Source organism: Podarcis cretensis (assembly GCF_951804945.1).
Source record: "Podarcis cretensis genome assembly, chromosome: 16".
Classification (NCBI taxonomy): Eukaryota; Metazoa; Chordata; class Lepidosauria; order Squamata; family Lacertidae; genus Podarcis; species Podarcis cretensis.
This window is the reverse complement of record NC_137186.1, coordinates 27,842,167-27,855,299: the sequence shown is the minus strand read 5'-3', so window position 1 is coordinate 27,855,299 and position 13,133 is coordinate 27,842,167. Positions and strand designations below refer to the sequence as shown.

The 13,133-nt window shown below is 43.9% G+C and overlaps 1 protein-coding gene across 3 annotated transcripts in view; it reads right to left on the bottom strand.

Annotated features, from left to right (window-relative positions):
* Positions 1-6,046, bottom strand: part of LIMK2 (LIM domain kinase 2) — a 50,426-nt gene extending 44,380 nt beyond the window's left edge. For 2 of the 3 annotated variants that reach the window (XM_079956738.1, XM_079956739.1), the window contains exon 1: positions 5,837-6,045. Coding sequence is in view for 1 of the 3 variants with exons in the window: in XM_079956736.1 (XP_079812862.1) it covers positions 5,837-5,879 (43 nt within the window). In the remaining 2 variants the exon portion in view is untranslated. Of the gene's footprint in view, positions 1-5,836 lie in introns of all 3 variants that reach the window. The other variant, XM_079956736.1, reaches the window with a different exon arrangement.
* Positions 6,047-13,133: the final 7,087 nt, after the last annotated feature.

Sequence of the window (13,133 nt, the reverse complement as noted above, 5' to 3'; positions counted from 1 at the left end):
TTATTTATGGACCTTGAGGCTCTCCGTGGGGCATACCAGGAGAGGCGGTCCCATAGGTACGAGGGTCCTAGGCTGTGAAGAAGACCATACAAACTTTTTTTGATCAAGTATAGGGAAAGTAATCACCCAGGGCCTCATATGTACTGAGACAGCAACAGATTTCAAGTGGCACCAAAGCTGAGGGGGAACCTCAGATTTCGGCTGGTGACCAAGGTCTGTCAAAATATGTGGACCCCTATTCCTAATGCAACTTCCAACACACGCAAGTAGGAGTGGGCAGACTTTAGGCTTGCAGGAATCTGCTTGGAAGCCTGAGACCCACCAGCTTGAGTCAGATGCAAAATGTACAAACTTAGGACTAAAGGACTCTTAACCTGGGGATTTGCTTTTGAACTAACCTCACAGGCCTTCCACTCAAAAATCTACTCTAGCTACCCCATGACCTTTCTTCATGTCAGAAGTGTAATTTAGAGGGGGGAATTATTTTGGCATTCCAATTGATTTTATTCATGTATTCTGATATTGTGAGCCACCTTGGAAGGCCTTATAGCCTTTAAGGTAGAATATAAAAATAATAAATAAAATTGCTAAGCAACTGGGAGACAGAGGTCCTCACTGATCTACTTCAAATTGCATAGTAGATCCCTGCCTACCTCATCAAGCTCTATAGAGAAAAATTAGACTTTTACTGTGCAAACATAGCAGCCATCCACACTTGCCCAAACTGCCGCCTGAGCTCAGAAAGAGGTTCATTGCTTTCCGGAGATTACTCGGAAGCATTCAACAGAATAACACTGGCATTTGCCCCAGAATGCTAACTCAGCACACATGAATGAACTGGATTCCCAGAAGAGAGGTGGGAGGGCAGGAGTTTCTTTTGTGAAGAGCCAGCCCCTGAATGGCCAGCCACTGAACTACATTAGTCCTGAACTTTTGCTTAAACTTCTTGTAGATGATGCTCAGACACTTTTTATTAAATGGGCTTTTTAAAGTAGCAACAAAATTATAACTTATCATGTTATGCTACTTTATGTGATATGATTTTGTGTGTGCGTGTACTGCATTGGAAACTCTGCTAAAAGGGCAACATAAAAAATATTTTAAATAAACAGATATTGTTCAAATCTCTGTGATGAGCTAATTAAATGGGCCAACACAAGCCATGCTCTCTCAAGCCTTGGCTGTCTCAATCTGCAACATGGGAATAACAATACTGGCCTACAAGATTGTTGGAAGGATTCCCAAGAGAATACAAGAAGCATTTTGCACGCCCAAGTGTTTTATAGGAACTGTGTTGATTATTCCTAACACAAACCTATTTGGAGGTTTCATGCACTAGGGCAGGGCAGGACACAGAAAGGAACCCCAATGTCTTGCCAGTGAGACTTCTGAACCCTCAGAAAAGGGCTCAAGAAATGAACCTGACAATCCCTGGCAGAAAGGGGAGGCTGCATCTGTTCAGGGTCACTCAAGAGTGCTGAATTTGCTGTACAAAGTCAGGACAGGGTGGGGTGTAGTTACTAGGCAAGAAAAGAACTTATTGCCCATTGTATATGAAGTCACCACTGAGCCACCTCCCAAAGATTTTTGCCTAGTCTTGGGCTTCAGATGTTTATCTTACTTTGCTGTTACCATACCTTCTCTTAGGAATGGAAGAAGAGCCTGTCAGATCAGCACCGCATCTTGTTTTCAAAGCAGCCAACCAGAAGCCCCAAAAGGAAGCCCACAAAAAGAACTTGAGCAAACTTATGCTTCCCGCAACCGCCTGTAGAGGTGGATGTTTTTAATCTTCTTAAATATTTCAAATATGTTTTTGATTTAATTGTCCTTTTTTAACAATTTCATTTGCCACCCTGGGCTCCTTTGGGAGGAAGGGTGGGACTGAAACGTAAGAAATATTATTAGGAGAGAGCTACTGTGGCTTGTAGTCATGAATAGCCCTATCCTCTTATCTAAAAAGTTCACTGTGCCTTCTCATGCAGAAATAGTTTTCAAGTTCAGTACCACACCCCTAATCAGTTCCTCTCTGTTTTTTGCAAATACCCTTCCTAATTTATGGAAAACATTTGTGAAGAAAAAAAAGACCAAATCAGTATGGAGAGAGCGAGAGAGAGTACCAGTCTGGGAAACCAGGGTTCAAATCCTTACTCTTCCATGAAGCTCACCAGGTGACCTTGGGCCAGTCACTGCCTCTCAACCTAACCTACCACACATAGTTGATATGGGAACTTCTATATCACCAGCTACCTAGGCTATCAGATCCTATACTCTTACGCAAGAACAAACCCTCCAGAAAGCAGTTATTCAGCATGACAGAAAGATCTGCTGCCTGTTTAGCTAAACTAGTGGTGAAACTACAAGCTTAACACCTGCTGTTAGGGAGACACTCACAGATATTCTTAAATATAGCCTTAAGGAGCCTGGGAATTAAGGTCTATCACAGCCTGGATGGCAGGAGATGTAGCAAGATTTAGGTGCCCAATGGTCACAATGCACCTCTCCCCAAGCTCATTTTTAGGGTCCAGTTTCTTTCTTCTTCCATCCACATGGATTGAGGAGTGTAAGGGAAAAGTTTGTGTTTAACTCATCCAGTATATTTCATTGGAGCTGTGAAGTTAAAAGATCAGCAGCAGAACTGCCGCTTAGAGGTAATAGTTAAGGTCCCCATTCCTGCTACTTAGGACATTCCCAAAGGGGTGATGCCTTCCTCCAAAGAGGTGCAGGATGCAGCAATGCCACACAAACATGCCCTGACAGCACATGCATGCAGAAGGCCCCAAGTTCATTCCCCAATGGCATCTCCAGGTAGAGTTGGGACTGTCCCCTGGCTGAAACCCCAAAAAGCCACTGCCAGTCAGAAGGCAGCTTCCTTTGCTCCTATAACATCACTGATCAAATATGCATTAGGGTAAAGGGAGGAGGAACTTGTGGCTCTCTACATGTTCCTGTTGGACTCCCAAGTGCCCCAGACAGCATGGCCCCACTAGTAAGGGATGATGGGAGTTGTAGGAGTTCATCAACCAACCTTTGGAGGACCACAGCTCACGTCTGTGTTAAAGGTGATTTCAACTGACACAGTAAATGGGAATAGCAGGCAATTTCTTAGTTTCAGACATACCTAGTGCAATTCAAACATGTGGCCACCCACTGCATGACTCTGCAAAAGCAAGCTAATCCACATATTTACAATAATTCTGTTTCAGCCACCTCATTTCTCCATTGCTTACTGACATTCCTTTCATATACAGTGGTGCCTCGCAAGACGAAATTAATCCGTTCCATGAGGCTCTTCGTATAGGGGTTTTTTCGTCTTGCGAAGCAAGCCCATTGACAGCTTAGAAGATTAGCGCTATTAGCGGTTTAGCAGCTTTTAGCGGATCAGCTGATAAGCGGCTTATCAGCGGATCAGCTGATAAGCGGCTTAGGGCTTAGGAAAAGGGGGGGAGGGGAAAACCCCCGCAGGAACTCGCAAGACATTTTCGTCTTGCGAAGCAAGCCCATAGAGAAATTCGTTTTGCGAAGCGCCTCCAAAACGGAAAACCCTTTCGTCTAGCGGGTTTTCCGTCTTGCGAGGCGTTCGTCTTGCGGGGCACCACTGTAAAGTAGCAGTGACTGCAGTGCAAAGGATTCTGGGGTGTGTCCTAGGGAGTCCATCTTGTGTGCTAGGCCAAGGATGGGGGAACCTCTGCCCATATGTTGCTGTACTACAACTCCCACAGGTTTCCCAGCCTTGAGATAGGCAGACCTGTTGAATCTGTTCCCACATGCAACTCCATATGCCTGCACCAAGTTCCCTCAGCAGCTGTTCATTATAAGGGAACACTTAGGGAAAAAATAATTTTCAGGAAGTCTGGGTTCAGTGTCTGGTGCTCTCATTAGACTGGTGAAGACTGCAGCCCAAAACATCTGGAGGACACCAAGTTGGCCAACACCACCACTGAGAAATATTTCATCTCAAGGCCACATTTCTAGGAATGCAGCTTGAAAGCTTCTTGGCTGAAGCAAATAATACTTTTAAGTGTTGCAAGCAACAGCTTCACCATGGCTGTTGTCAATGATACCGCAATCTGATGAACTGACAGAATACTAGTAGCACAGCCCTGATAACCTACATTCTGGAGATAAGCACAATTAGAGAGCTGCCAGGATGATAGTAATAACAATAATTGCAGCTTCCATCTAGAGAAGCATTTCTGTCACATCAATGAATACATCCTGATGAGAGATGTTGGTCAGCATGACAACAGAGAAAGGTTACAGAAGGTGTGTATGCAAAAGGTGAACTGCCCTGTGATCTTTAGATGAAGGGCATTATACAAACTTATTACAATGGTACCTCGGTTTACAAACCTAATCCATTCCGGAAGTCCGTTCTTAAACCAAAACCATTCTTAAACCGAGGTAAAGTTCTCAAACCAAGACACTATTTCTGGTTTTGCGGAGTTTGTAAACCAAATCGTTCTCAAACCAGACTGCTCTTAAACCGAGGTACCACTGAAATAATAAGCACATAAGTTTAGCCATTCAGAAACACAGATAGGGAGAGTAGCAGTCTACATTTGCTAGCCCTAAAACTGTATTAACTGAGACAACAACCCCCAGGCCAGCTGAGCTGGAGCTATGACATTTGAGATGCAACCCAATGCCTATTTGAAAGTCAATGGCAGAGCACTCATCTGTTTTAATAGAGTGGGATTGCAGATTTAGCTACTTAAATTCAAGCACACTGCCAGCATATTTACAAGTCAGGTGTAAGTGAACTAGAGATCAGTCCAAGACCTTTTAATTGTCTTCAGCATCTATCTTGGTGTTGTTGCTTAACCTAGTATAAAATTTATCACGGGCAGGCAGAAATAAGAAGCAACTGTCACCCTTTCACACCTCTGCTTGGGAGCAGCTATAGAGGCCTGCATGGATGCTGTCCAATAAAAACTACATGCAGCTTTGGAAATTCTCAAGATTAAGCATACATCCAAAATAACCTTCAATTGAAAGCAACTAAATCAAACTCAGAGCAAAGCCAACGGATCCAATGGGCTTCAGTTACTCATGTGCACAGATGTCAAGGAGTCTACTTTGAATAGGACTCAGGCCACAGCCACACCGTACACAATCCTGGGAACTGTAGTTTCACCCTCACAGAACTACAGTTCCCAGCATTCTCTGGGAGAAGCGATTTACTTTAAACATGTTGAATTGTGGTATTCAATGTACAGTGGTACCTCGGGTTAAATACTTAATTCGTTCCGGAGGTCTGTTCTTAACCTGAAGCATCACTTTAGCTAATGGGGCCTCCCGCTGCCGCCGGAGCACAATTTCTGTTCTCATCCTAAAGCAAAGTTTTTAACCTGAAGCACTATTTCTGGGTTTGTGGAGTCTGTAACCTGAAGCGTATGTAACCTGAAGCTTATGTATCCTGAGGACAAAACTCCTAGCTTTTAAAAAAACCCAACGTAAACACAATCATTTATTTAAATAACTTGCTGTTTGTAGCCTCTTTTGTACCCCTGCGAAAGTAGCAGGAGAGGGGAAGAGCTCGACCGCCCCCCCCCCCGGTTCACACGATCCAGCCCAAGCAAAAAGGCCAGCAGGTCGGTGGAGGCCTTGCCTGCCTTCCTGCCATGCTCGCTTACTAGGAACACCTGGCTGTCCTTCGATGGAAACAGGGCGCTGGGATCCAGAGGCCCCGCCCACCCCGCCCCGCCCCTGCTCACCTCCGCCCTTTCCCTGCCCGTTGCCCGGCAACGAGGCTCCGGCCCCGCCCACCCCGGACAGGATGAGGCAGCGCGGGCGCGCTAGGGAAAGGCCGGGCTCCTCATCAACTGGCTTCTCTTACCCGTTGCTGCTGCTGCTGCCGCGGCTACGAGCCCCCCGTCCATCGCCCCGGCCGGACAACCTCCTCCAAGCTTCCCCTCAGCGAAGCCCAGCCGCGCAAGCAAGGGTGACGTTATCCGGCCCCTACGGAGCGCGGGGTGGGCCACATCTCCCTCCGCCTCAGAGAGGACACCGACGACGACGACGCACCTGGACCTTCAGGCGGCACCGCGCCCCCTCCCCCCCCCGGCGGAGCAGGGCCCCGCCTCTTTCCCCCGCAGCGACCAATCGCTTGCCTCAGCTGACTTCCCCGCCCTCCCCCGGCTATCATTTCTAACCAATAGGAGCGCCGGACTGGGCCGTGGTCGCCCGCCCCGCTTCTGTCTTCGCTCGCTAACCCGCTGGCTCATTTCTAACGCCCGCCCCCTGCCGGGGACCAATCAGAGCCATCCGATCCTGCCCACTTAGCCGCTGCACGTGCAAGAGGATCCGTCCGGTGATGTCATCGCTAAATTTCCCAGGAAGGGCGGGGGTCGGGGAAGAGCAGGGCAGGAGGTGGGGCGGTTGTACGATGAATGGTTGCCTAAGGAAGAATTCCGGGAAAAGCTCAAGCTTGCACAGTATTTTCTTGTGGTATTTAGGGTGGCCTAACAAGGGCGTTACGCCAATGTTGCATCCCTTTATCCCCCTTTTGTAGCATCCTTTTATCCCAGGCCCCATTTGCACCATAAATTTAAAGCGCCATGATACCACTTTGAACAATAGGTAAAGGTAAAGGGACCCCTGACCATTAGGTCCAGTCGTGACCGACTCTGGGGTTGCAGTGCTCATCTCGCTTTATTGGCCGAGGGAACTGGCGTACAGCTTCCGGGTCATGTGGCCAGCATGACTGGCGAACCAGAGCAGCTCACGGAAACGTTTACCTTCCCGTCAGAGCGGTACCTATTTATCTACTTGCACTTTGATGTGCTTTCGAACTGCTAGGTTGGCAGGAGCAGGGACTGAGCAACGGGAGCTCACCCCGTCTCGGGGATTCGAACTGCCAACCTTCTGATCGGCAAGCCCTAGGCTCTGTGCTTTAATCCACAGCACCACCCGCGTCCTTTGAACAATAACTTTTTTAAAAAAAAATAATTTTTATTAAAATTTCAACAAATTTTATAATAACACAAAAAACAAAACAACACAACAACAAACAATAAACAATAAAAAAACAAAAATCAAACAAAATTAAAAGGTTCAATTCTTAATTTCATACAGCTTTCTTTCTGGACTTCCTCACATCTCCCTTTTCTGTTTTCAAATTTCCAATTTAGTTTCAGCAGATTTTTCTTCTATTTTAACCAATTTAGTGTGTCTTAATTTCTTTTAAGTTAACCATTCCTGCTGCTATCCACTCATCTTTTAATCTCCCATCCTTAGGTTAACTAAGCTATGATTCTTTTACTTATTACTAATAAAACATCTTTGCATATTCCTTTCAGCTTTGTCACTAATGCCACATTGTCTCAATATCCTGCATCACATTAACATTCATATAATTTACAATATTTTTGCAGATAATCTTTGAATTTTTTCCATTCTTCTTCTATTTGTTCTTCTCCCGTATCTCGGATTCTGCCAGTCATTTCTGCTAGATCCATATAGTCCATCAATTGCATCTGCCATTCTTCCAGGGTGGGCAAATCTTGTGTCTTCCAATACTTTGCGACGAGTATTCTTGCTGCTGTTGTTGCGTACATAAAAAAGGTTCTATCCTTCTTTAGCACCTTCTGATCGACAATGCCCAGAAGGAAGGCCTCTGGTTTCTTCAAGAAGGTATACCTAAATACCTTTTTCAGCTCATTATAGATCATTTCCCAGAATGCCTTTACCCTTGGGCACGTCCACCAGAGGTGAAAGAATGTTCCCTCAGTTTCCTTACATTTCCAGCATTTATTATCGGGCAAATGATATATCGTTGCAAGCTTGACTGGTGTCATGTACCACCTGTAAATCATTTTCATAATATTTTCTTTTAAGGCATTACATGCCGTAAATTTCATACCAGTGGTCCATAACCGTTCCCAGTCAGCAAACATAATGTTATAACCAATGTCTTGTGCCCACTTAATCATAGCTGATTTAACCATTTAATCCTGAGTATTACATTTTAACAGCAAGTTGTACATTCTTGACAATGTCTTAGTTTTAGGTTCTAACAATTCCGTTTCTAGTTTCGATTTTTCCACCTGGAAACCTAATTTCTTGTCCATGTTAAAAACCTCTCTGATTTGGTAATAATGTAACCAGTCTCGCACTCTCTCTTTTAGCTTCTCAAAGCTCTGCAATCTCCATGTGTTTCCTTCCTGTTCTAATACCTCCCAATATTTCGGCCATTTGGCCTCCTTATTGAGCTTTTTCAGAGCCTTAGCTTCCATAGGTGACAACCACCTTGGGGTCTTGTTTTCTAACAAGTCTTTGTATCTTATCCAGACATTAAAAACTGCTCTCCTGACAATATGGTTCTTAAATTCTTTATGAACTCTTACCTTGCCGTACCACAAATATGCATGCCATCCAAACGCATTGTTGAACCCTTCCAAGTCCAGAATGTCAGTGTTTTCAAGAAGTAGCCAGTCCTTAATCCAGCAGAAAGCTGCTGATTCATAGTATAACTTCATGTCTGGCAGGGCAAACCCCCCTCTTTCTTTAGCATCGGTTAATATTTTAAATTTTATTCTGGGCTTTTTGCCCTGCCAGACAAATTTAGAAATATCTCGCTGCCACCTCTTGAAACAATCCATTCTGTCCACAATCTGCAAAGTCTGAAACAAAAACAACATTTTCGGCAAAACATTCATCTTTATAGCAGCAATTCGGCCCAACAAGGAGAGTTTCAGATTTGACCATCTTTCTTTACCTCTGACCAACATTTTTCATAGTTATCTTTAAATAAATTCAGGTTTTTAGCTGTCGTATTTATCCCTAGGTATTTCACTTTCTTCACCACATTTAAATCTTTCTCTTTCTGAAGCTTTTCTATTTCCGTTAAAGTCATATTTTTCTCCAATACTTTAGTTTTTTGTTTATTTAATTTAAATCCTGCTACCTGACCAAACTCCTGAATCAATTCTAAGACTCTTTTCGTACTAGATTCTGGCTCCTGTAACGTTAAAACCAGGTCATCTGCAAAGGCTTTAAGTTTATATTGTTTAGCTCCGACCTGAACCCCTTTAGCCAACTGGTCCCTCCTAATCAGATTCAGGAGCACTTCCAGGACCGAAATAAATAACAATGGAGAGATAGGGCACCCCTGTTGCGTTCCTTTTTCAATTTTAATCTCTTCTGACACCACATTATTAACTATCAATTTTGCTTTTTGTTCCGAATAAATTGCTTCTATACTATTTTCAAACCCTCGTCCCACGCCCATTCCCTTCAGATTTTTTTTCATAAAACTCCAAGAAATGTTGTCAAAGGCCTTCTCCGCATCAATGAAAATTAACACTGCTTTTGTATTTATGTTCGTCTGCAATAACTCCAATATATCAATGATGTTTCTTGTGTTGTCAGACAAATGCCTGCCTGGGAGAAAGCCTGCTTGGTCCTTGTGTATTACTTCATTTAGCACTCTTTTCAGTCTGTTTGCCAAAATGTCTGCAAAGATTTTGTAATTCACATTTAACAGGGATATGGGACGGTAGTTTTTAAGTTGTGTCTTTTCAGCTTCGGATTTTGGTATAAGCGTGATGAAAGCTTCTTTCCACGATTCCGGTGCCTTCTTCCCCTCCATTATCTCATTGCACACCTCCTTTAGTGGTTGAATTAAATAGTCTTTCAACATCTTATAATATTTGGAGGTTAACCCGTCCGGCCCTGGAGATTTGCCCAGTTGCATATTCTGAATGGCACCTTCAATCTCCTGTTCTGTTATTTCACAATTCAATATCATCTTATTTTCTTGAGATAGCTCTTGTAATCCGTTAGTCCTTAAAAACTGGTCTATGTCAAACTCTTTCTGCGGCCCCTGCGTATAAAGTTGTTTAAAATATCTCTGGAAACACTTTCTGATCTCCTCAGGTTTCTGTATATTTCTCCCCTCTATCTCAAGATTGGTTACCGTGTTCAACTTCTGTCTTTTTTTCAGCTGCCATGCTAACAACTTTCCACATTTATTTGCCGATTCAAAAGTTTTCTGCTTCATTTGTTTAATTTTCCATTCAACTTCTTTGTTTACTAATTTCATATATTGTACTTGGTAGAGTTTAATTTCTCTCAAGATCTCCTGTGACTTGGGTTTCGATCTTAACTTTTCCCCCCCTTCTTTTATTTTTTCCAAAATTTTGTCTTTTTTCTCATTTTGGGTTCTCCTCTTTATTGCATTCTGCTGTATCAGAAACCCCCTCATAACTGCTTTACTTGCGTCCCAGATTATTCTTTTTTCCACTGTGGTGTTCAGATTTGAACAATAACTTTGAACAATAACTTTCTCCAAAGAATCCTGAGAAGTGTAATTTGTTACGGGTGCTGCAAGTTATTAGGGGAGCCCTGCTATTTCCCCTTCCTAGCAGTCTAGCCGGCAATCCTTCTTCCCAGGGAACTCTGGGTATTGTAGTTTTCAGTGGAATAGGGGGGTCTCCTAAACAACCCTCAGTACCTTTAACAAACTATGGTTCCTACCATTCTCAAGGGAAAGCCATGTGCTTTAAAATGCATATTGAATGTACATACTGTGAGGAAGTCACCTCAAAGAGGAAGGAGTCAGGGAACATTCACACCATACATTTAAAGCAGAACAATAACACTTAAACAAGCTTTCCCCCCAAGAATCCTGGGATATCAGAGTTCTTAGAATACTATATTCTTCCCCCAGAGCTATAATTTCAAGAGTGGTTTAACAAAGTCAATCCCTCTGCTCTGCGAACTCAAGAGAATTGTAGTGGGGTGAGGAATTCTCCCAACAACTCAGAGCACCCTTAAAAAACTCCAGCTCTCAGGATTCTTTGCGGGAGTTTAAAGTGCTTCCAATGTATGGTGTGAATGTGGACCCCCTTTTTAATTGTTCTAATGGGGTTGTTTGTTTATTTTTAATTATGTTTGTCTGTATTTTAACAGTATAACTGGTTTTTATACTTTGTAAACCACTTAGAAGCTTATAGCAAAATATAAATCAAATAATAACATTCCAAAACTGCTATTATAATAAGGGAAAAAATCATGGTGTGCTGATTTACTCCACTGCCCAGCTCACCAGGGTACCACTTCCCACGGGTCCCTCTAGTCAGCAAAAGACGTCATCTCCAGACAAGTCAAAGAAGCAAAGCAGCGGCGCCCCAGTGTCCTGGGGCGACAGGATAGTTAGAGGAAACAGTACGATAGATGGTATCCACTTATTGCTACAATTTTATTGACTGCTTTTCTGTGCCTCTTTGTTGTTGTGTTATGTATGGTGCTTGTGTAAACGGTCATGGTTCTGACCTTAGTTTGAGGCTGTGGTGGGGACTTGGGATTTTTGAGGAGTCATTTAAATGCACACCCCACCCCTGATTTTAACAACAATCATCTGTCATACTTGTAATGGTACATACTTGTTCCTGGCACACACAGAAAAGAAAAAAAATATAATTTAAAAATCAACACTATGGTTTAAAAAAACCACCCAGAGTTTAAACTATCATAAAAAGAATTTAAATGACAACAGGGCCTCTCAATGAAATATGCCAAGTTGAGACCACTTTGTTCCGATTTGTCCCACTCCTCAACTGTCACCTAACAGCAGCCACTCAGCCTTCCTAAACTTGGTGCCCTCCAGGTGTTTTGGGTTACATTTCCCCTCAGCCCCAGCATCAGATAGCCATGCTGGCCAAGACTGATGGGACTTGTAGTCTGGGACACTGCATCATGCTACAGCAGAGATGGGAAGAAGGCTCCTCCAGCAACCTTTTGGGCTCCTTACACAGATCCGTTTTCCCATTCCAGCTGGTATTTTTAGGAACTCTGTAACTAACAACTCTGATGCCTGATCTTTTTTACCTGGAATTTGCTGCCACAAATTCCCTTGCCTACAAATTGAGAGAAGGCTACCAGTGGCAACTATGCTCTACCTCCATAATTGCTGGGAATCTTAAGTGGGGAGAGTTGCTCTTGAACTCAGGTCCTGCTTGCAGGATTCCAGTTGAGCAATCTGGATGGCCACTGTGGGAACAGGATGCTGGACTAGATCGGCCTTTTGGCCTGATCAAGCTGAAGGGCTCCCACTTCCCCCACCCACCCCACTTTCAAAATCATTTCATTCACAAGACCTCCACCCCTTCTGAAGTTCCCTCAGGGGCAATTGTGATAGTAAAAGGTAAAGGGACCCCTGACCATTAGGTCCAGTCGTGACCGACTCTGGGATTGCGGTGCTCATCTCGCTTTACTGGCCGAGGGAGCTGGCGTACAGGTTCCGGGTCATGTGGCTAGCATGACTAAGCCGCTTCTGGTGAACCAGAGCAGCGCATGGAAACGCCGTTTACCTTCCCGCCGGAGCGGTACCTATTTATCTACTTGCACTTTGATGTGCTTTTGAACTGCTAGGTTGGCAGGAGCAGGGAACGAGCAACGGGAGCTCACCCCGTTGCAGGGATTTGAACTGCTGACCTTCTGATCGGCAAGTCCTAGGCTCTGTGGTTTAACCCACAGCGCCACCCGCGTCCCACCATTGTGATAGTACCAAGGTACATATGAGTAACAACATTATTACGCTGATTAGACTTAAGAGGCCCCAAATATCAGCAGGTGTATAAGCAGAGCCTTTACTTCAAACAATATGGCTGACTTACCTCTTCAGCAACATTCCTATGGCTGCAGGTGACTAAATGACAGTAACAAGAAGAATTCCACGCAGACGTAAGGTAATGTAAAAATGTGTTTATTCTAAATTACTTTCACAACAGTGAAAATTAGTGAATCACAATGGTGTTGCACAGTGGTGCCATCTTTTGCTAACCATAGGCCAAGTACAATCAATACATGATTTTTTTTTGGGGGGGGGCGGGAGAAAGAATACAAATAATAATAAAAAAAAAACACAGCAGGGGAAAGGGGAACTCCAGGGGCCATTTCAAACCCACAAGTAAAATATGACATTCCAGAGGGGAAGCCGTGTTTGTATGTAGAAATTCAAACAGCAGAGTGTTTTTCTGGCACCTTAAAAAGCAGGTTAGACTGCAAAATCTTCTGCCCCCATTAAAGACAACTCCAACAGATACAGGCAACAGAGTGGGGCTGTAGAGTCCGTGAAAGCTTACACTACAATAAACTTGCTGGTCTTTAAGATGCCACAAAACCCTTTGCTG